This window comes from Vulpes lagopus, chromosome 10 (assembly GCF_018345385.1).
Source record: "Vulpes lagopus strain Blue_001 chromosome 10, ASM1834538v1, whole genome shotgun sequence".
NCBI classification, from domain to species: Eukaryota; Metazoa; Chordata; class Mammalia; order Carnivora; family Canidae; genus Vulpes; species Vulpes lagopus.
This window is the reverse complement of record NC_054833.1, coordinates 83576054-83601917: the sequence shown is the minus strand read 5'-3', so window position 1 is coordinate 83601917 and position 25864 is coordinate 83576054. Positions and strand designations below refer to the sequence as shown.

At 57.4% G+C, this 25864-nt stretch overlaps 2 protein-coding genes across 2 annotated transcripts in view; one reads left to right on the top strand and one right to left on the bottom strand.

Moving 5' to 3' along the window:
• The first annotated feature begins 2561 nt into the window (after positions 1-2561).
• Positions 2562-8493, top strand: FAAP20 (FA core complex associated protein 20). Its single transcript, XM_041771004.1, has 4 exons — positions 2562-2673; positions 2891-3017; positions 3128-3390; positions 8335-8493. Exons 1-4 carry the CDS (start codon positions 2612-2614, stop codon positions 8405-8407), a joined length of 525 nt encoding a protein of 174 aa, XP_041626938.1. The 5' UTR covers positions 2562-2611; the 3' UTR covers positions 8408-8493.
• A 1853-nt stretch (positions 8494-10346) lies between these two features.
• PRKCZ (protein kinase C zeta) overlaps positions 10347-25864 on the bottom strand; it is a 101515-nt gene continuing 85997 nt past the window's right edge. The window contains exons 11-18 of the mRNA XM_041771003.1: positions 19773-19859; positions 18248-18383; positions 17936-18023; positions 16157-16276; positions 15373-15452; positions 14986-15075; positions 10931-11046; positions 10347-10816 (exon numbers count right to left, since the gene is read on the bottom strand). Of these exons, the coding sequence (XP_041626937.1) occupies positions 10729-10816; positions 10931-11046; positions 14986-15075; positions 15373-15452; positions 16157-16276; positions 17936-18023; positions 18248-18383; positions 19773-19859 (805 nt within the window). The 3' untranslated portion in view covers positions 10347-10728. The remainder of the gene's footprint in view (positions 10817-10930; positions 11047-14985; positions 15076-15372; positions 15453-16156; positions 16277-17935; positions 18024-18247; positions 18384-19772; positions 19860-25864) is intronic.

Below are 25864 nucleotides of genomic sequence, written 5' to 3'. Positions count from 1 at the left end.
CCTTACTCGGGGTACCTGCCCTCAGGCCAGGGCCGTAGCCAGGGTCTGTCTGAGACCCATCCCTGCCAATGCCCTGCTCTGCCTTTCTTGGTCAGGGGACTGGGCCATGTGAGCTCTGTAGAGACTGTAGAGAAAGGGACTGGAAGGGGCAGGAGTGGTTGGGATGTTGAACCGACCCTAGTGTACGGTTCCCAAGGACCCGTCTAGGGGCAGCAGCTGCTCATACAGAAGTCCCAGCATGGCCAGAGAACTGAGTGTATACTGACTCTCTGAGACCTGGCTGTGCCCCCTTGTGCCTCGGGGAAGCTTGGCTGTATCCCCCTGTGCCTCGGGGAAGTCTGGCTGTGCCCCCCTGTACCTTGGGGAGGCCTGGCACCATTCCTTCCGAGGCTCCCCATGGCCAGTTGGTGGAAGTGTGGTGGTACTCCCAGCAAGGGCTTTGGATCTGCAGAAGCTGCAGCCAGGACCCACGGGACTGTGCATGGGAACCCCCAGCACCAGGTGTGTGGTAGTCCCGGGGCTGCTGGACACCTTCATGGAGCCATGCCTGGGAGCCCTCATGTCTGGCCTTCCCTCACCTGGGAGCAGGTCTAGCTGCAGCCTCCTTCAGGGACCCCCGGGACCACCGAGCTTGGTGACTCTACTTGTTTGTGCACGTGGGGTCTGTTTCCTATTGGTTGGCAGGTTCTGAGGGCAAGGACCCTGCCTTGTTTCCTTGGAGGTCTCCAGAATCTAGAACAATCCCTGACAAAGCTGCTGGGGTTGGGGAGAGCCAAGGAGTCCTTGTCTGCTTGTCTGTGACTTCTGCTTGTCTGTTGAAGGGAGTTCCTGCCACCCAGCCCCCTGCACACTTCAGCCCCTGTGAGGGTGGAGGTCACCCAGGGGCTCCTGAGGCCCACAGGGCTTGGGGCTCTATGGGAGCAGGAGCCACTGAGAATGCCTGGCATCTGCTGCCACCAAGTGGTGGATTGAGTGGTCGCTGGGCAGGAGCTCTGGGCCCTGAGTCTTGGGGAGAGCCCCAAGAGGGAGGATCCCCCCACGCCTGCCCCTGGCTCAGCACCCCTGGTCTTGGCTGGCTACTTGCACTTTGTTGCCTCTTCTTTTTTTCTTAACTCCGAAAACCAAGTTCCTCCCTTTAGGAGGAAAACACAACCGCCCCAAGGAGGACAGACTGTATCCTCTTCCGCAGAGCTGGAAACAGGCTCAGAGCTGTCCCCTGGCAGGAGGTGGGGTGCAGGGCAGGCCTGGCCACTGGGCAGGGGGCAACTGGGGAAGGGGTCCCTGGCCTGACCACGGGTCCAGTCCCCCCTCCCAAGCCTCTGCAGGCCACAAGCCTGCGGGTGGGGGACCGCGTGAAATGGGCCCCCCATCCCGGCCTCCATGTCTTCCTCAGTGGGCAGTCTGCTCCCCTGGGCTCCTCTGGCAGAAGAAGGGACAGTCTCCCAGTGTCGAGGTCGGAACACCTCCCTCTCCGACAGTGTCCCGGGGTTTTGGGGGGGCCGCCTCAGGACCGCAGAGCAGGCTGTGGGGTCGGGATGGGGGCAGGGGTGCGGGACCAGGTCCACAGCGCGCTTCAGGCAGGAGGCGGTCTGCGACGGTGTCTGGGTCCCCGGCAGATGGCGAGGGGCGGGGCCTTGTCGGGGGCGGGGTCCCCCGAGGGGCGGGGCCTGGGCGGGGCGGGGTCTCTGTCGGACCTGGGTCTGTGCCGGGGATGGGGTCAGGGCCGGAGGCGGGGCCTGGGCGGGGCGGGGTCCCTCGAGGGGCGGGGCCTGGGCGGGGCGGGGTCTCTGTCGGACCTGGGTCTGTGCCGGGGATGGGGTCAGGGCCGGAGGCGGGGCCTGGGCGGGGCGGGGTCCCCCGAGGGGCGGGGCCTGGGCGGGGCGGGGTCTCTGTCGGACCTGGGTCTGTGCCGGGGATGGGGTCAGGGCCGGAGGCGGGGCCTGGGCGGGGCGGGGTCCCCCGAGGGGCGGGGCCTGGGCGGGGCGGGGTCCCTCGAGGGGCGGGGCCTGGGCGGGGCGGGGTCTCTGTCGGACCTGGGTCTGTGCCGGGGATGGGGTCAGGGCCGGAGGCGGGGCCTGGGCGGGGCGGGGTCCCCCGAGGGGCGGGGCCTGGGCGGGGCGGGGTCTCTGTCGGACCTGGGTCTGTGCCGGGGATGGGGTCAGGGCCGGAGGCGGGGCCTGGGCGGGGCGGGGTCCCTCGAGGGGCGGGGCCTGGGCGGGGCGGGGTCTCTGTCGGACCTGGGTCTGTGCCGGGGATGGGGTCAGGGCCGGAGGCGGGGCCTGGGCGGGGCGGGGTCCCCCGAGGGGCGGGGCCTGGGCGGGGCGGGGTCTCTGTCGGACCTGGGTCCGTGCGGCGGATGGGGTCAGGGCCGGAGGCGGGGCCTGGGCGGGGCGGGGTCCCTCGAGGGGCGGGGCCTGGGCGGGGCGGGGTCCCTCGAGGGGCGGGGCCTGGGCGGGGCGGGGTCCCCCGAGGGGCGGGGCCTGGGCGGGGCGGGGTCTCTGTCGCAGCTGGGTCCGTGCGGGGGATGGGGTCAGGGCCGGAGGCGGGGCCTGGGCGGGGGCGGGGTCTCCGGCGGGCCGCTCACTTCCGGCGGACGCTGGGCTGGGGGCGGATGGAGGCGGCGCGGAGGCCGCGGCCGAGTTTGCGCCGGCGGAGGCCGTCCCCCGGGGGCGGGTGAGGTCGGGGGCCGGGGGCTAGGGTGGGGTGGGGGGGGGAGGAAGGGGGCCCGGGGGGGGGCGGAAGGGGGCCCGCGTCCCCCGGCCGCTCCGGCGCGGTGGCCGCGCGCCCACGTGCTTCCCGGAGCCGCCGCGCCCGGCCGCCCCTTCGGAGCCGCGCCCTCCCCGCCCTCCCCCTCCGGGCGCCTCCTGCTGAGTTCTCCCCGCACACTCAGCGGCCGCGGGGGGCCCGTCCCGGGGGTCGGCGAGTGCGCGCGGCCGTGGGCGGACCTGCTGCGCGCGGGGATAGCTGATCTGAGCCCCGACGGAGAGCTGCCGCCGCTGCCCGCCTTCCCCGGCCCGGTGCGTGCGGGGCCCCCGGGGAATGCCGGGGTGCGAGCGGGATGGGGGTCCTGGACGGGGGGGCGCCAGGGCGCGGCGGACGCGGCCCGACGGACGACGCGGTTTGGCAGGATCCCGGCCGCTGTCCCAAGCGCACCGCGTCCCCCGAGGAGTTCACCGTGGGAGCCCGGACCTTTTCCTGGACGCCCTTCCCGCCGGCCCCGAGAGGAGGGGGGGGCTTGGGCCCTTCCCACCAAGTGCCCCTTCCGGCCCGGTCCCCGCAGCGATGCCCCTCGCCTGAGCCCCGAGGGACGCCCGGTGCCCCGGAGCAGCTGTGGGAAGCCTCGCCCAGCCTGCGGAGCTGCCCCATGTGCCAGGTCGACTTCGCCCCCAGGTGAGTGCGCCGGGCTGGGGCCTCTGTCCCCCTCTCTGACCTCAGCCCTGCTTGGCACGCACAGCTGTGTTTAGAGGGCCAGGAAGTGCCCGAGCTCGGTTTGGCCACCTCAGGTCAGTGCATGTTGAGTTGCTGAAGTCCAGGTAGCTAGAGGCCGCTGGTCCGGGTTGGGGACGCTGGGGGTCCCCTGCTCACTCATCCCTTGGAGCCCTGCCCATAGGCCGCAGTCTCCCTGGGACAGACTGTGCAGCAGGAAAGCAGGGCACCTCTCCCCACACCTGACAGCCCACCCTAACACAGGGAACCTGGTGGGGACCGCCATACCCTGGCTGAGGCCACCTCTGGGGCCAGGCCAGGCTGTGGGTCACCAAGCAGTCCCACCAGTACCTACATAGGAATAGGTTTTAAAAATGAAGGTTGTTGGGACGCCTGGGTGGCTCAGCGGTTGGGTGCCTGCCTTTGGCTCAGGTCCTGATCTCAGGATCTGGGATTGAGTCCCGCATCGGGCTCCCTGTGAGGAGCCTGCTTCTCCCTCTGCCTGTGTTTCTGCATCTCTCTCTCTTTCTGTGTATGTGCTCTCGTGAATAAATAAATCTTAAAAAAAAAAAAAATGAAGGTTGTTTGTGCTGAGAGATGCTGTTTTGCTTTAAAAGCTCAATGTATGTTTTTATTTTTTTTAAAGATTATTCATGTTAGGAAGAGAGAGAAGGAGCATGCATGAGTGTGGGGGGTGTGGTGGAGGGGCAGAGGGAGAGAGAGACAAGCAGTCTCCCTGTTGAGGATGCAGGGCTCAATCTCGGGATCCCAAGATCACGATCTGAGCCAAAAGTTGGATGCTTAACTGATGGAGCTCCCCTGGCACCTCTCTTTATATCTTTTTTTGAGTAAGGGGACTGGAATCTAGGTTTGCTAAGATGTTGAGCTCTGACTGCCCAGCTTGTGGGCCACGTGTCACACAGCTGAGGACACAGGTGCTACGGTTTTAGGGGTCAAGACTGTCAAAAGGAACTTGGTCAGATGAAGTGAAAGAACAGTAGGTTTCAGTAAGTGGACCAGCTCCAGATTTCGTGTGGCTGGCAGATGGTGTGCAAGTCACAGGCACATCCCTGGTCCCCCAGAAGCAAACACCATCCTGGACAGTGAGGGCGATGGAACTGACAGCAAAACAAACACCATCAAGCCACTGGTTCAGGTAAACAGCCTGCACACCAAGATCTTTAGATGCTACTTTTTATTCAGAGATGTGATGTTTCTTTTTTTTTCTTTTTAATTTTTATTTATTTATGATAGTCACACACACACAGAGAGAGAGGCAGAGGTAGAAGAAGCAGGCTCCATGCACCGGGAGCCCGACGTGGGATTCGATCTCGGGTCTTCAGGATCGCGCCCTGGGCCAAAGGCAGGCGCCAAACCGCTGTGCCACCCAGGGATCCCAGATGTGATGTTTCTATTAGTGGTCAACTCTTTGGGCTCCTCTAGTCTGCATTTTTGTATCAGAACAAGCCTCTGAGAGCTGGTATTGTGGTGAGCCCAGTACCCTCATGCTTATCTCCTTAAGGTGCCTGCACAGCCCAGGGCTGGTGAGGGGAGAGTGGCTGGTTTGGGCAAGGTGGTGGGTGTTCTGGACCCCGACGGAGAGGCACTAGTGTCAGGGGCTGTGCTGCCGGTGAAGCCCCAGCAGGTGGAGCCACAAGCAGGGCCTGGAGGGGGTCGCCTGGTGGTCCACCGAAGATGCCCTGGCTCTCCTACAAGCACCAGAGAATTTGCAAAATGTTTCCAGAGCCAGCATCTCCCAGCACTGCCTTTTGCCTGTACTCAAGTTTTGGGACACTTATGAGTTGCAAATACTGACTGGCTTGCCAATTCTGCTAATGCAGCAAACACTTTTTAAAAATAGCAGTTGGTCTTGATTCATCCTTCGTCTGAGAAACCCAGGGGCAGAGGACATTGCTGGAAGCCCCAGAGAGAAATTCTTTTCTTGGTAGAAGCTGTTAAGATATGTAATGCTGTCTGGGTGCCCCACCTTTTCTCCTGTTCCAGAAGGGGCTTTCTGTTCTTGGAATGCTGGCATTTCTACACGGTCTAAAAAAAGACTCCTAATGACAGAGATGTTAGGGAGAAAAAAGTTCCAGCTTTGAGTTTTTTAAGCAGTTAAATTAAGGCTTGGCAGAGCGTCTCATTTTTTCCAAAGTGGGTGTCAGTACAGTGGGGTCCAGGCCTCCACGCGCCGTCTGAAATGCTTGTCTGAAATGCTTGTGGCACATTCTTCCGCTTGACTACAAAGGGGAGAGCTCTGGGGCAGAACACACCCCTCAGGTGGTAACAGTGAGTGCAGAGACCACAGGTCACTGAAAACAAAGGCCCACACTCTCCCGGGATGCTCAGGACCCTGGGGCAAGGAGACAGCTTGGGCTGTGATGGGTGGGAGGGGGGGTCCAGTTCAGCAGGTGCACAGTAAGCTGTCAAGTTGTGACTCTCCCTAGAACAGTATCAGCTCTTAGGGATTCTTGGGGAAAGTTTTTGTTATGTATAATCTGTTTTACTTAAAAAAAATATTTTTAAGCAAACTCTACACTTAATATGGGGCTTGAACTCACAGCCCCCGAGGTCAAGAGTCACGTGCTTTACTGACTGAGCCAGTGAGTTGCCCCACTTGGGAAATTTCTTAACCAGAGACTGAAGCCTCGCGCACTGCTCTTCTGATAGCAGGGGAGGTGGTGTTGGACCTCGGGGGCGACTTCTAACCGGAGTGATGCTTGTGGAGGGTGTGCTTTGGGAGCACAGTGCTGTGGGATGAGCTCATGATTCTTCTCAAAGCCATAGCCGGCTCAAGTGACTCAGAACAGTTTTATTCTTTAACGTGATGGATGATTGCATGGTGAATTTGACTGATGGGGTGTGAGACTCTGTGCCCCTAAGATCTGCGCACTGCTGTCCTCAGGTGTCCTGTATGATCTCTGATCCTGCAAGTCACAAGGGCACCTGGGGAGATGGGTTACCACGGACCACTGGCCACAAAGATGTGGAACCCAGAAGTTGGGTTGTGTCCCACATATACAATGAGAACCTCGGTTGTTGGTGTTTTACCAGCTCCGAGGCCCCTTGGATGCAGGAGTCAGTAGAGAGTCTTGGACGGAGTCTCCTCTTCTGCAGCTGCACGCATCGTCCACAAACTGGGCCTCAGTGAGACAGTGAGGTTGGCCTGTCTTGGGGCAGCTGCTGCAAAAGCTTGGTGTGCAGGATGAGGCTGGCGAAGACCAAGCACTCTTAATGAGGAAGAGGTCTCAAGGGTCCCAAAGGGTGCCCCCCACCCGAGGGATACCTCCTGGAAACCCCAGACAAGGTGACCTGGTCCAGATCTTAGAATCTTCTGGCAGCCTAAGAGCATGCGGGGGCCCCAGGGACTTGAGAGCACACTGACCAGCCCCACAAAGTCTGAGAGGGCAGCTGATGGCCACCAGAATGGGCACAGGCTCCCAGAGCAACAGGGCGAGGTGGTGCTGTGGCCCTCAGCATCTTGCTGTGATGCTCCAGGGAAGGGCCTTTCCACTCTGGCCAGTGAACTTGGCCAGCTGACCAGGATGGCTCTAGGTATGGGCGGAGGAAAGGTCGCATCTTGGGGGGGTCTCCCAAGTAGAGAGAAGCCATCTGGGCAGACTACTGCAGAAGCCATGGTGTAGAGGCGTGTCCAGAGGGCCAGGCGGGACTCCTGGCAATGGATGAAGTGTCCACGCTGCCAGCTGCTAGTAGAGACCCAGGGTGTACCAGCAGGATGTGGTGTTCCAGTCTGGGAGGTGCTGGTTGGGTCCCGGCCACCATGACCCGTGCTGAGGCTTCGGGGGTCATCACACGTGCTGCTGAGCCGAGGGAGACACGGGGTGACTGGGCATAAGAAGAACTGCAGGAGCTGTGGGCAGGTCGGCAGACAGGATAACTCCAGGCTGCAGGGGGCACAGAGAGTGCTACTGTTCGCAGCTGGTGGGCCCAGCCCCCCCTCTAGGGTGTGTCCCACCGCAGGCCTGCTGCTGTCTGGGGGCACAGCTGGAAGCTGACTGTCCCTGGCTCCAGTGGGTGGGGGGGTGGTCCTGCCTGGCCTGCCTGCCCAGATGGGGTCAGATGAGGTCGGGAGTAGAAGGTGTCTGCTCCATGACACAAATCCAGGCCCCTCCCCACATGCCCACGGGATGCTGAGAGGCCATCCGCAGGCTGTGGAGCCCCCAACGCTGTAGGCTGGCAGGAAGTTTGCTGCCCTCCCTCCCTAGGGGGCTTAGTCCTCCACAGTGAGCAGACAGATCCGAGCGACACAGCCACCTTCACCTGCTTCTGTTTTCGCACCTCTTGTAGAGGACAGTGATCATGCTTCTGGGGCCCAGCCGTGTGCTTTTTGTTTTGGGGGTGCCACGTGGGGCAGCTTTCATAAGAGGAAGTGATGCTCTGGGTGGTTTTTTTTTTTTTTCTGGGTGTTTTAATGATACAGAACCCTCTGCAGGAGCCCCTGGCACGGGCAGGCAGGGACCCTCTGATGCTGTCCTGAGTCTCTGCCAAGCCCCTTCATCTGCGGGTGGCCTTTCAGGCCCCAGGACAAGCAGTCCACCCAGATCCGTGAGGTCCTTAAGCTGAGTGGATTCCAGAATCCCCTGGAGGCTCATTGAGACACAGGAGGAGGCTGGGCGAGCCCAGGGTGTGTGTCTGACAGGTGTCCTGATGCTGCACATCCAGCTGCACTGAGCACGTGGCCCAGACAAATATCCCCGAGGCACGGGATTTGCAGAGGCCTTTTCCGGTTGGCGTGGCCCTCCTGGACCTTTCCCTTATTTCTGACCAGCTATGGAGATGATCACGGGTTTCTCTGGCTGACTTGGGTGTTGTTAGTACAGGGAGGGGTGTGAAAGTGTGTGGTGGGTGTGTCCCCTTACATGAGTGACCATCCCCTCCCTCTTGCAGGCTGGCCCAGCTAGACATCGACAGCCACCTTGCCCAGTGCTTGGCAGAAAGTACGGAAGACGTGGTGTGGTGAGCAGACAGCCGGCGCAGAGGCTTGGCCCCACCTGCCAGAGCCACGTCCTCTGCTTTGAAAGCTGCTTATTAAAATGTCTGTGTAGACTAGTGGTGTCACATGTCTGTCTATGTTGGGACCAAAACACAGGATCCTTTTCCTTTTTGGCTTAGCTAAGCAGAGTGCTCTGCTGCAGTCAGAATCTGGCAGCCGCTTGGCAGACAGACCCAAGCCCGGGCAGGTGAGCTGAGATGGTCTCGAGCAGGACTGGCCACATCTACGGACAAGTGGACAGGTGGGCAGAGTACACTTTCCTGCTTCTGCAGACTCTGCTTGCTCCGCGTTTCAATTCTCCCGGTGAACCTGCTGGCCACATGGTTCAGGGCGCCCCCCCCCCCCCCGCCCCCCGTAGACGCTGCCACTGCGAAGTGCCCTAGTACCTCACGGATGGGCGAGGGTCGCAGCACAGCGTCTCCTCCAGCCGGGACTGACCAGGAGGGAATGGGCCAGGCGCCATCTGCAGTGGGCAGGCCCATCTGCCAGAACATTCTGCGTCAGTCGTGTGTTTGGGCTTCCAGGGCAAGTGGAAAGTGGGGCACAAGAGTGTCTATAGCTAGTTTTCCTTCCAGTGCTGACGGCCCTTGGATTCTGGAAGAGCTGGGCTTTGGCAATGTCCCCATCTCCACCCCAGCCACCTTGGCCGCGAGCACTGGCACAGGGAGCGGGTCACAAAGCCACGAAAGGACCATGGGGGAACCTAACTGCATGTGACCAAGTGAGAGATGTGGTCTGAAGAGACTCCTGCCATAGGGGCTTCTGGAAGAGGCAGAACTATAGAGACGGGGAGAGGCAGTGGTCACTGGAGGATGGGGCACGGGGCCTTTGGGAAGGTAAAGCTACTCTGCATGATCTACAGGGTGAATATATGTCATTTTGTCCAAACCCACGCACTGCAGCCACCAAGATGTGAGGCTCGTGCCCTGGGGATGCTGTGTCCTTGGGGTTCATCCATGGTCACACATGGCTTTGGGAGGGGAGGCTGGCGGTGAGGGTGGTGGTACATGAGGTTAGGGGCACATGGGAAATCTCTGCAGTGGCCCCACAATTTTGGTGGGAACCTAAGACTGCTCTAAATAAAACCGGTTTTTTAAAAACGCTTTCCAAAACTGCTGCTTCCCGAAAACACCTACTTTTATTAGAAATAAGTCGTTAGAGACACCTGGGTGGCTCAGCGGTTGAGCATCTGACTTTGGCTTAGGAGTGTGATCCCAGGTCCTGCTGCTGGGATCTGCACTCTGCCTACTGCTCGAGCCACACCTAGTGGGTTAGAGAATCAGAAAACCTGTGGTTGGGCATTGATGCAAGGAGGGTGATGGAGTGACGTGTGTCCCCTGTGCTGCTTGCGGGAAGCGGGAAGTGTGCAGTCAGGAACATGCATGCAGGGTGTCTGTGGTATTCTAGATTGATTATTAAGGCTGGGACACTCATACACAGATCTTTGTAAATTTTCTAATTCTGAGCATCATTATTACCAATAAAAATATTTTTTCGAAGATTTAATACATAACACAAGAGGTCACATAGGCTGCCCCACTTAAGTGTTTTCAGAGATATTTTGTGCAGATTTTGTCTTCCAATTTCTTACTTTATTTGGTCTCCGGGTGCTTCAGTGAGCAGCATTAGAATCCAGGATTGGGTCTCCTCATGGTCGGTGACACTGTGGGGGCTGCGGATGCACTGGTGTGACATACATGCTAACTACAAACATGGGAACTTACTGGGATTGAGAAAATGTCCCAAATTTGTCAATTCTCCACCGCAGTGCCTCTCTGTGGGCACTCGGACTCCCGTTCCCAGCCTAGACTCAGCGCACAACCCCGCCCACTCGGGCTCCTCCCATGTGGCTGTCGCCTGCAACGCTGGGTGGGTGCCGCACGCGGAAAAAAGGCACCAGGACGGCTTCGACATCATGGGCACATTTTATTCCTCAGGACATTACAGGCTAACTCTCCTGGCGGAGCAGGTCAGTTCTGTTTCTGTGGAAAGTGTGCACCTTCGAAATCGTGGGGCAGTTTCTCCCTTGGACACGGTCACCGCGGGTTGTCCGCGGCGCAGGCACAAGAAGCAAATTCCTCCAGCACAAAGCTGGCCGCACGGGCCCAGACGCAAGACTGTTCCGCTATGAGAAGCACCCGCTTGGCGCCCCCGTCCGCGGGGTCGGCGGCAAGTATCCCTCCCTGGCCGCACTTGGAGCCTTGCACCCAGCCAGGCATGCATGCGCTGTGGTTAAGGATAGAGTGAAGGGGTCATTCACAGACGTGTCCATGACACAGAAGACGGCCTCACACGGACTCCTCGGTGGACAGCAGTAACGGGTTGATGTACTCAAAACCTTCAAACTCGGACTGGTCGATCCTTTTTATGACGTCCCTGTGCACAGGCAGAGCATGGGGAGTGGGGTCAGACCCTGGATGGGCAGACCCTGGATAGGGCACACGGCAGACGGGGTGTCCCAACCCCCGGCCCGCCCCCGGCAGGCCTTACTCGTCATCTGGGGTCAGCTGCACGGGCTCGCTGGTGAACTGGGTGTCGAAGTTGTCCAGACCGTACTCGTCGGTTATTTGGGGCTGGAATGGCGGGAGGGCCTGCTTCTTCTCCAACTGGGAAGAAAAGGCAAGAAGTCAGGTGGTGCTGGCTGTCCTCTCCACGGGATCTGGGTTTTTGCAGGAACTTAAGTCACAGAATGGAATAAGAACACACTCAGTGTTTACCTACATCCTGTATTTGGAGACAGTTTTCTTTTCCCTTAAACACAAAGTTTAGGAAAATGTATCTGAAGCCAGTAAAACCCTGAGTTTAGGGGATCCCTGGTTGGCTCAGCGGTTTAGCGCCTGCCTTTGGCTCAGGGTGTGATCCCGGACTCCTGGGATGGAGTCCTGAGTCAGGATCCCTGCATGGAGCCTATTTCTCCCTCTGCCTGTGTGTTTCTGCCTCTCTCTCTCTCTGTGAACAAATACATAAATCTTAAAAACAACAACAACAAAAAAAACCCCCAAAACAACAACCCTGAGTTTATGAATGTTGGCAGCACTGGCTGCATAGGCCCATACCTGGGACAGAGCTGCACTGGGGTTCACACCCTGCACCCCGCAACCACGCCCCAACACCCAACGAGGCTGGTCCCATGGTCTCACGAGATTTTCTTTCTTACAATTTGGAGCCTGGTCATAACGGAGCTCGGACTCGGCAGGGGCGCTGCTGCCCATGCCAGTGCTGGCTGAGATGCCATCCCACCAAGCCCTTCCTCCCTGAAAACGCTGAGCCTGTTTCTAATCACAAGGGGAGGCTTATCAGGCAGGAAACGGGCTTCTCAGGATCCAGACTGCGATCTCCACCTCACCACATATGGGGCAGAGACCCCTGGCGGCATGTCACCCAGGTGAGGACGGTGAGGGCTTGCTAGTTCCATTCCTGTGACACTCAAGCCTACCTCCCGTCCTTCCCCAGCTTTATGCCTTGCACTGTTGGCCCAGGCACGTTCCCAGGAACTAACCCTGAGCTGTAAGTGAGGGACACGGGTCCCCCCCCTCCCCCTGCCATGCAGCCACACCTGAGGCCAGGGAGTGTGAGGAGGGGTGTGGAGCCAGCAGTCCAGCCCCCCCCCTCGGGGTACCCCTCTGCTTGCAGGGCTGGAAATGCCTGCCCACATGGGGCTTCTGCACATCTCTCTACAAGCCATGGAACTATCCAGGGCCAACGTGATGACTTCAGTTACAACAACAGGAGCAGAGTGGGAGTGGAACGTGAGACATATGGGCCCCACTTGGGCATGCAGAGGACACGGGGTCCTTCTTGCCAGCCGCCCGATGTGCACAGGGACATGGGCCGCCTGGTAGCTGGTCACTGGGCAGAGACCATCCCTGAGGGGAGTCAGAAGGGGAATGTGGTGGTGAGGACGGGCTGTCCCTGCAGACAGAGCAGGTCACCCGTGTGCATGGGGACTGAGGATCCGTCTCTGTTGCTTCTCACCTTTTATACTCAATTACCTGTTTCTTTTGCATAAAATGTTTTCTGATAAAAGGGGGAAGGGAGGGCATCTCTTAAACTATTTTCCTATCTTAGTCTCGGCTGCTTTAAGATTTAAATATCAAGTCCCAGCAGACCAAGTGACAAGCAGAGCTGGTGCTCCCTGGGTTCCTCCAGGCCCACCCCTCATCCCTCGGCCTGTCCTCTGGCCTAAGGGCGAGAGGCTGCTCGGTCTCCCTTGAGCACATCCTCCCTTGAGCACATCTCATGTCTCACGAGTCCTCTCCTTTCCTCAGTCAAAACAGTGAATGAGAACAGTGTCACCTGGAGCACTGCTGGGGGGACAGGCCACCATGTCCCAGTGTCCCACCCATGGCACACTGGGCCATGCCAGTGTGCCTGGAAAGAGGATACTGGGAGGGGCTCAGCATGGCAGCCAGGGTGGGCCTGAAGAAAGCGGGGGTGGGAGGGCAGCCCTGCAGTGTGTTGGGGGCACTGGGGGCTCAATGAAGCCTGAGAGGAGGCAGGAGGTCCCTGGACAGAGGAGGCCACCGCTGGCAAGGCAGAAGCAGGTCCTGTCCTGGGAGCGGGAGAGGCCAGGCCCTGGAGGCTGAGTGCCTGAGGACTGGGTGGGGGACACAGAGCAGGGTCCAGGATGACCCTAGGGCCTGAGCCCCAGCCTGGTGGTAACAAGTGGCTGCAGTGTCTCTGAGCAGGGCTTTTCATACTCACTAGTCCCTGTTTCCCCAGCTCTGGGTGATGAAGCCTGACAGGACCTGTGCGAAGCAGAGCATCTGGACTCAGCTTTCCTGGCTGTGGGGGTGGGGAAGGAATCCCAGGAGCCACCCTGTGGGGCCCTGTGAGGGCAGAGGGCCCCCAGCATCTGTTTTATCAAAGCACTTCTTCCCCTCCACTATCTGCACATCCCTCTCACTGAAGACAGCCACCCCTTAAGCAGTGTTGGGCACTGGGCTCTGGACCCCACATGCCTCCACATGGCACACATGCTTCTGCTCAGGCACATCTTCCCATGGGTGACGGCAGCTGCTGAGCAGGCTGTCACTTGGCAGAGCCAAGGGTGGACTCACACACCCCCAGGCCCCTGGAGACTACCTGCACCTCCCTTGGCCCAATAGGGTCTAGATATGGCTCATCAACGTGGACACTGCTCGTAAAAGAGTAACGTTATCATTTCATACCCATGCCATCATCCTTCCTCTTCTGATCAGAGGAAACAGGCCTCACTTGAGAACAAGGTTTTTGGCAGGGATGCATGGAGACTGGAAGTGACCAGATGCTGCCCACGGGACATGGCACCCCAGGCCACTGAGGGCTCCCTGAGAACTGACATCAGGTTGTAGCCCCTGGGGGGTGGGCACAGCATCTAAAAAGGCCTTGTCCAGCTCAACACCTGCCTAGCTGGTGCCGGGGCTGCACTGTGCAGAGCCCTAAATCTGCAGGGGTGGGGAGGAAGAGGACACTAGGCATTGCCACGGGCTCAGTCAGTCAATGTGTGAACCACTGAGGCTCAGCATGGGCCTCCTGGGGTTCCTCCAGGGCAGGTGTCCCAAACTGTACAGGTAACATAAGCCAGCCAAGATCTAGATTTCCTCTCTCTTATGCGAGTGGACCAAGATCAGTTTCTCTTCTCTTTTTTCTGAAGTAAGCTCTAAACACAACATAGGGCTTGAACTTGGGTCCCTGAGACCAAGAGCCAACGCTCCATGGACGGAGACAACCAGGTGACCAGGAGCCACTCAAAATCTTTTTCTTAATTAAAAAGTACCCGTGGTCTGAATATTATTCTAATAACTCCAAGGAACAGGATGCTGGACTGTTTTGAAATAACCCAGCAGGAGCCTGGATGGGGTTGAGTGTAGGTGGGGTGGGTGCATGGTCTGAGGACCCTCCTGGCCCTGACCAGGGCCCTGGGTCCCCACAGATGCACAGGTGACAGTCCTGTGGTGGGAAGTGACAGTGGCCAGGGGGAATGGATGAGAGCTGCTCTGCCCACGGGGCCGGGGAGGGAGACGCAACACTGCCCCAGAGTGGGGCTTTCTCCTGATCTCCTCTGAGCTAAAGTCCAACATTTACTTAATTAGCTAGCTAATCTCCTTTTTCCCAGGGGAGCACATTTTAAAGGTTATGTTTCAGGAACTCTGCAACCATTTACATATTTTGAAACCAATTCAGTTCAATCTTGTTTTAGTACCAGGAAGCAGTTGCTGCAGCAGGAAGGGTTGGTATACCTCACGCTTAGCCATGTCCCCAGACAGGCCCAAGGAGGGCAGGTTTGGAAAACCAACCATGACACCTAAGGCCAGCTCCCACCAGTGGATTTTGCACAGAATCAACCAGGTGATGTGGTCACAGATTAAGGATGTCCCCACCGGACCATGTGGTCGGGGACACCCAGGCAGGGCTTCTCACAGGATCACCTTCCCCCGGGCCTCCTCACAGCCCCTCATGCTCCCATTAATCACAGGGCAGTCTCCCGGTCACCCCCAGGGGCAGAGGGCAGTACCCACCATACCCTCACTCCCAGCCCTCCCTCGGGGTCTCCCGTGCTTTACCAGGTCCCAGTCTATGCTGCGGAAGAATGCGTGAGACTTGATATCAGAAAATCCTGTCTGTGGCCGGCAGCCAAGCCTCTCTTTGGGGTCCTAGGGATCAGAGTTCAAACAGAGACCAGTCAGTATGCAATAAAGAAGCCCCGATTCACAGCAAGAGGATACCCAGCTTTCCTTCCCTCCATGAGCCAAATTTATTAAATTTCTCTTTAATTTCTCACATTTTAGCAAATATGATTAAAAAGACTGACGATTCACAGGACAGACATCAAATAGGAAGGCAGAGTGACCCCCATCCCCAGGTGCCCCCTAGGGGACCTTGGAAACACCCACCCTGGTCAGCCCAGGTAGTCACACGCGGGACGGCCCTCACGGCGGCTACAGGTGTACCTTGTTTAAAAATCCTTTCAAGACGTGGGAGGCTTTCACGGAGAGGAATCGGGGGATCCGGATGGGTTTCTCTAGGATTACTGCAACGATTGGGGCCCTGGTGAGAAGTCTCGTCGCTTCTGGATGCTTCCCGCTGCATTTGCTCTGCCCAGCCGCTGAAGGAGCTGGGCGGTCTGCAGGGTTCTCGAGACCCTTTCTGAGCAGGAGCGGCCAGGGCGCTTTTAGTGCCCTGGCCTCTCTTCTCTCCATCCAGCAGGATCTCCCCAACAGAGGGTCCCCCACCCACCGATGGGCACGTGCTCACACGTGCTCAGAATCACAGGTGAGCCAGTAGCATCCTCACATACGAGGGCACTTCCGCACATGACCACCAGAGGGCGCCGAGGGGACCACCGTGTCCTGGGCCCCAGTGTCCCAGGGGCGGTGAATTCTCGCCCGGGAGCAGGCGTTTCGCGCTGGCAGGTGGCCCCCGCCCACCCGGCCTCCAGGGCATATAGCTGGCAGGGGCAGGAAGGAGTCTGGGTGAATCAGACAGGCTGGATTTCCTGGTGACTCCTGGTGACCCGGAGGAACCGGCTCCCATGGCTCCCATGTCGTGGCAGCTCCCATTGTCCTAGCCCAGACTTTGCCTCCCTGAGAGCTAGCTGACCTTGCCCCGGGGGATAGGCGGTTGCAGCAATGCAGGGACCAGCCTAGGTCCCTTCCATCCACAACCCTGCCCAGCGGTGGGGTGGGGGTGGTGGTGGCACCTGAGCCTGGGGGAGATGCCTAGTGGCCCACGCACCTTGGAAAAGGTAGTCCTCTGTGTTCATGTCAGGGTTGTCAGTGATGATGTCAAACGGGGAGCGCCCGGCCATCATCTCAAACATCAGAACGCCCAGTGCCCACCAGTCCACGCTGAACCCTGGAGGGATGGCACAGGCCCGGCCCGCGGGCAGTTGGCAAGGGCTCGGCCATAGGGCAAGCCCGCTTTGGCCTCAGTGGGGAGGAAGGGGGATGCAGCCGCCGGCACAGCTCTGGCCAGTGCTGGGCTAGGCACCCTGACATCCCCCCACAGCCTGGCCTCCCCTCTGCCCACCGTCGCAGGGCCCTTGTCTTTTTTATCTTGACTGCTTGCAGAGCTGTTTTCACATCAGGGCCTTTAACCCTCTTGCTGGCACTTTGCTGGTTTTCCAGATTGTCATTTGACCTCTTAATCCTGCTTGTGGTACCTCTGACGGCACAGAACTGCGAAGCTGAGTGAGCTTGTTGGGCAACCATTCTTTTCATTCTCCTTTGGCTAAGCTTGAAAATCCCTTTCTCCAAGGCTGTAAACATTCCTTCCCAGATTTTCCTGCCTTCACAGTTTTGGGGTGCATTTTATTGCACACAGGGATGGGAGGTCCTGGCTGCAGTCGTGTCTGCAGCCCCTCAGGCCTTCTGGAACAGTCACCCCCATCCTGCATGGGAAATCTCATCCCAAGCAATGTACTAGACGCTTGAGCCTGGTCTGCCATCTGCCACCTGTCTTTCCCCGTCTGGCTCCTCAGTGACTTTGGGATAGCAGCTTCACGGGCACCTCTGACCCAAGAGGGCAAGTGACCTGCCTGCCTAGCCAGTCTCCACTTTAATGGCAAAGAAAATGTTTAAAAATATTTGGTGGTGTGTTTGTGACATGCTTCACTGAAATCACTAGAACACAAGAGTATGTGGGGTGTGCACACATGTACAAATATGCATCACACCCCATACCACATGCCTGCAGACATGCACACCACCCAGTGCACACATGTACAAACATGCATCACACACACCCGACACCACACGCCTGCACACATGCACACCACCCAGTGGACACATGTACAAACATGCATCATACATGCACTACATATATTACATGTGCAAACACATGCACAGGCATGCATCACACATGGCACTTCACACTCATGCAATGGACCACACACACTACAGCACACATGCACAAACGCATACAAATATGCACCACACACACACGTGTCAAATGCACACCACACACACGTGCACACACAGTAATCTCATTTTCGTTTCAGACCCAAAGAAAGCAAAGGACTATAAGCACTGTCCACTGTCTGCAGGGGCTGCAGATGGGTTAACCTACGCCTGCCTGCTTATTTTACCGCCTGGTCTCTCCCACCTATGGAGCAGCACATCAAATGGGCACACCCAGACTCAGGGGCCTCGCATGCCTCTCCCTCCTTATCAACCCCTTAGGGCTCCTTGATCAAAGGAATCCTACCCTGCGTCCTCCACCAGGCAATGCCTGAGCAGACACCCAGGAGGACAGATGGGGGCTGAGGCCAGATGGTGATGGGCTGGGAACAAAGTCAGGGGTGTGTCTGAGGTGCAATTCGGTCAATAAAACCACTCTGATGACTGGGCCAGGACCCCAGGCAGGGTCAGCCCCAGGCAGGTCCACCTGGCCCCCTGTGCTCTGGGGCAACCGCATTCCTGAGAAGACAATGCCTCCAGGGGTCATGGTCATCCTCAAGCCCATCCAACTGCTCTGCCAGCAAGTAGCCCCCACCTGCCGGATAGCCCCACTCACCGTACTCCTCCCCCCGCAGGATTTCAGGGGCGATATAATTTGGGGTTCCGCAGAAAGTGCTGGTCGTGTCACCAGGGCCCAGGCCTTCCTGTGGGGATAAAGTTCGTTACCAGGAGGGAAGATAATCTCTGGTTACCTGCCCCCCGTGCCCTTGGGGTGGGACAAGAGCCTCAGAGTCATCCTAAGGTAGTGAAAGCAGAGGCGCCTGGCCCTCCGCCCCCCCCCCCCCCCCCCCCCCCCCGTGAGCCATGGCACCACCGGGTGGCAGCACCTCTGACCACACGGGCCCCTGCTCAGGGCCAGGGCGCTCGCCTTGCACATGCCGTAGTCTGTTAACTTGATGTGGCCGTCGGCGTCAAGGAGAACGTTGTCCAGCTTCAGATCCCGGTAGATGATCCCTCTCTCATGTAAGAAGTTGAGAGCGATACATATCTCAGCAGCGTAGAATCTGGGGGCAGCAGAAAGAACCCAGGAGGAGCATGGATGGGAGGCCCGTGTGGGCAGAACTGGGGAGACACCACCAGCCCAGGCCCTCCCAGAAGACGCCCCGCTGTCCTCTGCTGCCAAGCATGTGGGCAGATGCACGGGAGATGCTCAGCATCCTCATCACCAGGGAGATGGAAATCAAGACTGCCTCACACCTACTAGGGTTGCCACTCACAGACAGATGGACCATGGGACGTGCTGGTGAGGACATGGGGAAGCTGGTGCAAGTGTGCCCTGCTGGGAGTGCAAAGGGATGCAGCCACTATGGGGACAGTGTGGAGGTGCCTCAGAAAGTTAAACACAGAAATAACATGTGATCTAGGGTCGTGAGGATATGTCTGCACCATTCACCGTAGCCAAAGGTGGAGACCGCCCCAGTGCCCATCATTAGATTGGACGGATAAGCAAAGCACAGTCCCTACACATGATGGGGTATTATTGAGCCCTGCTGTGACACGGGTGGACCGTGAGGATGTTCCACTCGATGACATGACCCAGTCCCAGAAGGACAGATGCTGTAGGATTCCACTCAGGAGGTCCCCAGAGGGGCGGGGAGGTGGGGGGGTAGTGTTTCATGGGCGGAGCATCAGTCTGGGGAGATGGAAAGTTCTGGAAACGGAAGGTGGGGATGGCTGCACAATGGTGTGAATGTGCTTTGTGCTGCTGAGCTGTGCACTCGCCAATGGCTAGCATGGAGAATTTTGTATTCTGTCCATTTTGCCACAATAAAAAAAGTGCTAGCATGTGGGGAGTGAGCTCTGCCTTCCCCTGAGAGGATCTAGGGTGACTCAAAAAACTGCATGAACTTGTTTTAAGTGAGGAGGTGAGGAGCAGGGAAAAGCATGGGGAGCAGAAAGAAGCAGAGTGGAAGCCACCACTTGGGGCCTTGGAGGCAGTGGCGCTTAAACACAAACAGGCCATTCCTCTCCGAGAGCCTGTGTCTTGCTCTGCCTGCGTGACCAGAACCAGAAATGGCAGCCCCAATGCCCCGCAGGGAAATCCAAATGGGTGCCCCCCTCCGCCACCACTGCTCCCATTTGGAAACAGGGAAAAGGCAGAACCATGTGCAGTGCCGCTGTGCACACCCTCCCAGGAAGCACCCACTTCTCTGGACAACACAACACGTCATCCTGCTCTGGGGGCCAAGGCAGGCCGTTTCTGAGACCCCGTAACTCAGGGGACCCGCAAATCGTAGGACCCTGAGCTGCTCTGTAGTTGGCCACGCTGCAGGGGTCAGAGGCATCCTTGCCATGGCCCCCAGACTCCATCTCCCTTCCAGCTCACTGCCAGCCTCTCAGGAGGGAACCTGCCAAGCCGGCATGCGCTGCCTGCCTAGCAGCCCAGCACCCACCTGGCGTGCTCCTCTGGAAGCTTCCTCTGTCTCTGCATGTGGAACATGAGGTCCCCGCCATTGACGTACTCTATGACCAGGAACAGCCTGAAGGGAGAGAGGGCGGTGGGGGCTGAGACTCTGTGCAGCCCCACAACCAGGAACCACCGTGCTCGGCTGCTGGCAGGTCAGCTCTCCTCCTATGAGGCCAAACTGGGGTCACCTGACCCATTCCAGGCCGGCGAGGAAAAGTCAGGCTCCGCAACCCAGGTTGCTGGGGATGTCAAGAGACCCTGCCCATGGCCAGGTATGCTCACTTCTGATCCCCATGTGGGGAAACTGACAGAACACAGGACAACTCCCATTAGGCCACTCATGTCATCCAGCACAGGAGCAAGTGCTGTCCCCATGGAAGCAGAGGTGGGGGCAGGACACAGAGCTGTGGGACCACCCTGGAGTCCAAGGGGCCTGGTGGGGGGCAGGTGCATGGGTGCACAGGCCAGGTGAGGGGGTGGCCATGTCTAACGAGTGACTGCTCCAGATGCTGAGTCTGGATGGACCCCAGGGGACCTGGAGGGGGCTGTGGCGCTGAGGACTGCCTTAAGCTTGCAGAGGTCCGGACATCGGGGGTGGAAAGAAGGTGGGGGGCTAGAGCCTGGACTGACGGTCCCGGTGCAGGGGTGACTCGGAGGCAGGGGGAAGGCGGGGCGGCTGGGCCCAGAGCAGGCCAGCGTGACCCTGCATGACCCTTGTGCCTAAGGAACTGGGACCACACGCGAGCCCAGTCTCCAAACACTCTACCACGTGGATCCTTCTGCATGACGTCTTTCTCGTGCTCAATAAGATGCCATTTTCAACTAAATTCACACATGATCTTCTAGAAATACGCTGTTGGAGGCAGCTCATGGGGATGGCTTGTGGGTCACAGGTGCCGTGCTCACTCACGGAGGTTCACATACATGTTTACACAGGCAACAACCTGTAATCTGTCGATACACAGAACTGGACCCCAGGCGACCAGCTGCGACCCCCTGGCCCTGCCTCTGCTCCTGTCTCTAGAAGGTGTGTGCGGAAGGGTGCAGAAAACTCGACCCCCCCTCAGATTCACCTGCATCTGTAGCTTCAGAGCACAGAGCCATGCCCATTCACATGCTTGCTGTGTGTGGCGGCGTTCATGCCATAGCAGATGTGAGATGGAAAACATTTATCATCTGCCCTCGGCAGAGTTTGCAAAAGCACATCCAATTCTGTTGGTGGGAGGTATGGCGGTCACCCCAGCCCTGGGAAGGGACCCTGGACCCAACAGTTAAAGTGTTTAAAAAAAAAGGCAATTACTTATAACCCTTAGGGTGACCTCAAAGTACAAGACAAAGGTTTTCCACGATGACCAGGAATCAGACCCCCAGTCAGCACAGCTACCAGAACCTGCTCCCCAGGGGAGAACTGTGCACTCTGACGCCACACTCCTGGGGAATCACCTATGGGGTGCTGGCCCAGCTGCGGTGACATCAGGGGACAGGGCCTTTCCATATCAGGGACAAATCCGACACCAGTTCCAGAGAAAATAACGAAACACACTGATTTGGGGGGAAAGTATCCATAGCATTAGGGAGCTAAGACATTAAGGGAACATTGAAAAAGCAAAGCTAGTGTCCTCTTCTACCCAGGGGAAGAACCCATGGTGGGAATGCAGGTGGAGGCATAGCCAGACCAGCTCTCAGTCCCAGGGAATTCACTCATCAAAGGACTTGCTCACTTTGAGAAGGTGATGAAGCCCCAGTCACAGCAGACGAGTTCAGTTTTCTTTCCATGGCAGCTACAGATGTATGGCTTTTGGGGGTTTTTATTTCTTTCTTTCTTTCTTTTTTATTTTTTTTTTGGTCTACAGATAAACCTTAAGACTACTTTTGACATTTCTTCAGAGCAAAACTGCACCAGAGCCACGTGATGCCGCTGCTTTGTGACTCAGCACTGGCTGCCATGTGCGTGGCGACCACCCCCTGCTCATGGGTGCCTGGCACGTGAGCAGCTCATGGCATGGTGTGGGCATGTCCTTTCACCCACAGATCCCGGGCTCATATGGCCATGCCCAACACAGATGGAGGCAGTGGCGGGTCCAGCAGAGGCCGGGGGCTGCCCCTCACACTCAGATGGCCAGACTTGGCCAGACTCTCCCATAGTCGCTTGTACGTCACACCAGGAAGTGAGGAACCCCAGCTGTGGAGCAGGTCACTTCTGACCCTGCCCTGACCCTGGTCACCCAGACGGGAGGAGTAATCGCAAGCAGAGGAGGGCGCCCACAGAACTGCAGTGTGAGACCCGTGTGTGGACTTGCTTCCCAGCACCAAGGACCTACAACACCCTCCTCCACACATTGGCTCAGAGGGAAAAACTGATGCTGTAGACAGAGCATGCTCAGATCAGAGGTGATACTATAAACTCAGAGCTGGCCATGTCCAGCCTGGTACCTGTGTTTGTAAATAAAGTTTTATTGGAACACTGCACATGTCCATCTTTATATAACTGTGTACAGCTGCCTGTGCACCACAGTAAACACTTCTGACACAAGCCGTGTGGTCTTCAAAGGTGAAAATATTTATTCTCTGGTCCTTTGAGGAAAAGTGCTGACTACAATACACAAAATGAGAACAGCAGCTTCTACAGCCCTCACTACACCTCAGGCCGTATACTCAGCACATCTGTGCATTAATGTTTAATCTTGTAATCATAAGAGAAGGTCTAGTGTTTCCCTGTTTTACAGATTGGAAAACGGATGCACCGTGTACATAAATGACAGGTGTCAGGATCACAGTCACTGTCAGATCTGCTACCTGACGAGGAAGGTGAATCCAGAACCTAGAGCGATGGCTACAGGACCATCGTTGGGGACCCTGGTCTCTGCTGTCCCCAGCCTCCCACAATCTCTTGCACATGGCAAATGCTAGTGCTGCCTAAAGCTCAGAGGGCCATGTGGTTCTGCTTTGCCCACAGCAGCCAGTGGTGCATTTGCAGTGCAAACACCAGAATGTTCCCACGAGGTCAGGGAGAGGCCAGGCTTACCCACTACCACCCACTATCCGCACAAGGTAGGCACGGGCCATGTCATCAGAGAGACAAGTAAGCAGGAAGGGAGGGGTACCTCCTGCCTATAGACATTCTAACTGCACGTCCACAAACCCAGGAGAACTGCCTCCCAGTTCACGAGGCACCAAGGCACCAGGCTGATGTAGGAGCCACATGTGTGCTGCTGGTCACCCTGCTGGGAGGAAGGACTGCACATGGAAATGAGACAGACATTACGGTAGGAAGTAAAGACCCTGCCTGATGAAAACTTTACCCACGTTGAAAAGTAAAGAGCAAAAAGAAACAAGAAGCAAAATGGTGACAATGATAACCCGGGGCATTGGGTGTCCACAGAGGTACCTCTTCCTTGGCATTTCCCTGATTTGAAAATTGAGCAGGAACAATTGGCCAGCTTGGTCGGAGGAACGTGAGATACTTGATCTTGGTGTCATATGAGCCCCACATTGGGCATAGAGATTGCTTAAAATAAATAAGAATAGAAATAAAATTGCCTAAAGTTTTTTTTATTTTTAATTTTTATTTGTTTTTTTAAGATTTTATTTTCATGAGAGACAGAGAGAGGCAGAGACACAGGAAGAGGGAGAAGCAGGCTCCCTGCGAGGAACTTGATGTGGGACTCAATCCTGGGACCCCGGGATCACACCCTGAGCTGAAGGCAGATGCTCAACGGCTGAGCCACCCAGGCGTCCCTGGCCTAAAGTTCTTTAAAAAAGCTATTCTTTTATGTGTTTTCTGAGGTCCCATAATAGTCGGCAAAAGCACAATTTCAGGTCTGCCCTGACAGTTTCCTCGAAAAAAGGAGCTGCAGGATTCATTGGGGTGTGACCCCAGCCAGAGGCCTGTCCTGGGTGAGGAAGAGGGGGCACCATGTGCTATAGGGACAGCCCCAGGACACTGTGCAGCATGGCCGCACCTATGCTCTTCCATTCCAAGCACACGGCAGTAATGCGCCTGCCCCCACTTGTCCTGACTCCATGGCAGTCAGTCACCTCTGGATGAGGATGACACAACCTCCTGCTTGCACTCAGGAGTGGTGTATGGTCCCCAGCAACAGGAGGCCAATCCTCGGGCATTCTCCACTACTCAGGGCCACGCACAGCATTCCTAAGTGCAGCGTGGTCGACCAGTACTTGAGAAAGTAAAGTGAACCCCCTGAAATCTCCTAATTGCCTCGGGAGTCACAGGCCCCTGGGGACAGAGAATCTTCCAGCCCCACAATGCCCCCCACGCTGAGCTGTCTGATGGAGCCTGAGGGCTGGGACTGAATCTGAGCCCTCTAGGCGATCCTGATGACACTGAGCAAGTTGGGGGTTCTGGAGCGGCCACCAGTCCCCTGTTGGGAGAATGAAGCCTGCAGGTGACTCCCCCTGCCCTCCCCTTCACTCTGCTGCCTGTCACTCAGTGTCTGCTCCTTCTATTCTGGGCTTCAATTAAATTATGACTAACAAATTTACTGTGTTGTGAAAGTGCAGTGACTCATGTGCTCAAAGGGGTGGGCACTGGTCCTCCCAAGGTCTTCAATGGTTCTAGCGCATGCGTGCCCTCCCACTGAGTCCCCCAGGGCGCAGCTTGCTGGGGGATCAACCTGGTTGTGGCTCTGCTCACCTGCCTCTCAGCACGTCAACCATCACTCCACTCGAGGCCTGACCTCCTCCAGTGGCCACCATATCCATAACCCCCCACCGGACACGTGCTGACCGCTGACCCCAGCATCCCCTGGATCTTGTGCACAGACCCCCACCTCTGCCCCCAGCACCCCCACCTTGATGTTGCTTGGTGAGTCCTGCCACCCGGCAACACACCATCTTCAGCTTTGCTCTGAGGCTTCCTTCCAGGCTTGACGGGGGGGGGGGGGGGGGGGGGGGGGGGGGGGGGGGGCCGCGGGAGTGTCCATGCTCTGACCCTACGGTGCCAACCCTCCTAGGGGCCGGGCAGTAGGCGTCCCCAGCAGAATACCACCGTAGCCTCAGTTCCCCTGCTTCCTGAATGGTCATGGATAGCTTCAGGATGACCGCTTACCACTACTGGGTCCCGGTGAAGTCTCTACGGGGCTGCAGTCAAGTCTTCAGGTACAATTCATAAAGGAGAACACAGGATAGCACTGGCAAAGGGGCATTTAGTGTCTAGACACCACTTTGAACCGAGAACAAAGCACTTGTGTTCAAGTCACAGGCAGCCCGTGAAGCTCTCCCATAAACAAACAAGGGCGTAACAGGTTTGTTCTTTTTGAGAGAGTGAGTGCACATTCCACCCGAAATCACTGTAATACGATAAATTGAGGCACAGTTAAAAGGCTGTATTTCAGAGGAGTAAGCTAACCATTTTAACGGCAGCTTGTTCATCTGTGATCTGAGGTCACGCTAAGTGCAAAAAATGTCCCCAAACTACAATTTAGTGGGGGTGAGGGTGGGGGTGTGCATGCTAAAAATAGTCATTTCAGCTACAACCTGTAACCCATTTTCCCCAGAATAGCTCAAACAGATGCAGTTTCCATTTTGGCAATTCTGTAGTTAATTTTAATTGCGGCCATTGTTTGGAACCATGGGCTGTGTAGCTGCGAAGGATGGTTCTTCCAGGGCACAGATGTGGATTCTGTGATAAAAACATCACTGCACTTGTTCTGTGCTGTTTGTGATGACATTAGTACTGAGCCATAAAACTTGGGGAGTTGATGTAGCCAAGAGCACAGAATGTGGCAAACCCCGGTGGGCCCTGGATTTGAAGCGGGGAGAAAAATCTTTTTCTCCTCACCCCAAGGCCCCTGCCAGTGACCGTGCTCACAGCAAGCTCCGCAGACATCTACCCAAAGCCACCCCCGTGCAACAGGCCCAGCTCCACAGTTGCTGGTCTCGTGGTGTCTGCAGGCTCTGCAGGATGGGCTCCCCGGCCCCCGGCATCAGGCCTGTGGTAAGCCCCTTGGGGTCATGCACTCCAGGCAGAGTCTGCAGCACCTCCCACAGCCCAGTAGCCAATGTAGTGGCCGCGTGCACCCCTGGCAGTCGGGGCTCCAGGTATCCTGTCCCAGCACC

Excerpts from the sequence above, each read along its gene's own strand:
- FAAP20 (XM_041771004.1), top strand. The coding sequence starts at position 2,612 with ATGGAGGCGGCGCGGAGGCCGCGGCCGAGTTTGCGCCGGCGGAGGCCG. Across the intron at positions 2,674-2,890 it reads AGGCCGTCCCCCGGGGGCGG|CGGCCGCGGGGGGCCCGTCC; the intron begins GTGAGGTCGGGG and ends CCGCACACTCAG. Across the intron at positions 3,018-3,127 it reads TGCCCGCCTTCCCCGGCCCG|GATCCCGGCCGCTGTCCCAA; the intron begins GTGCGTGCGGGG and ends GCGGTTTGGCAG.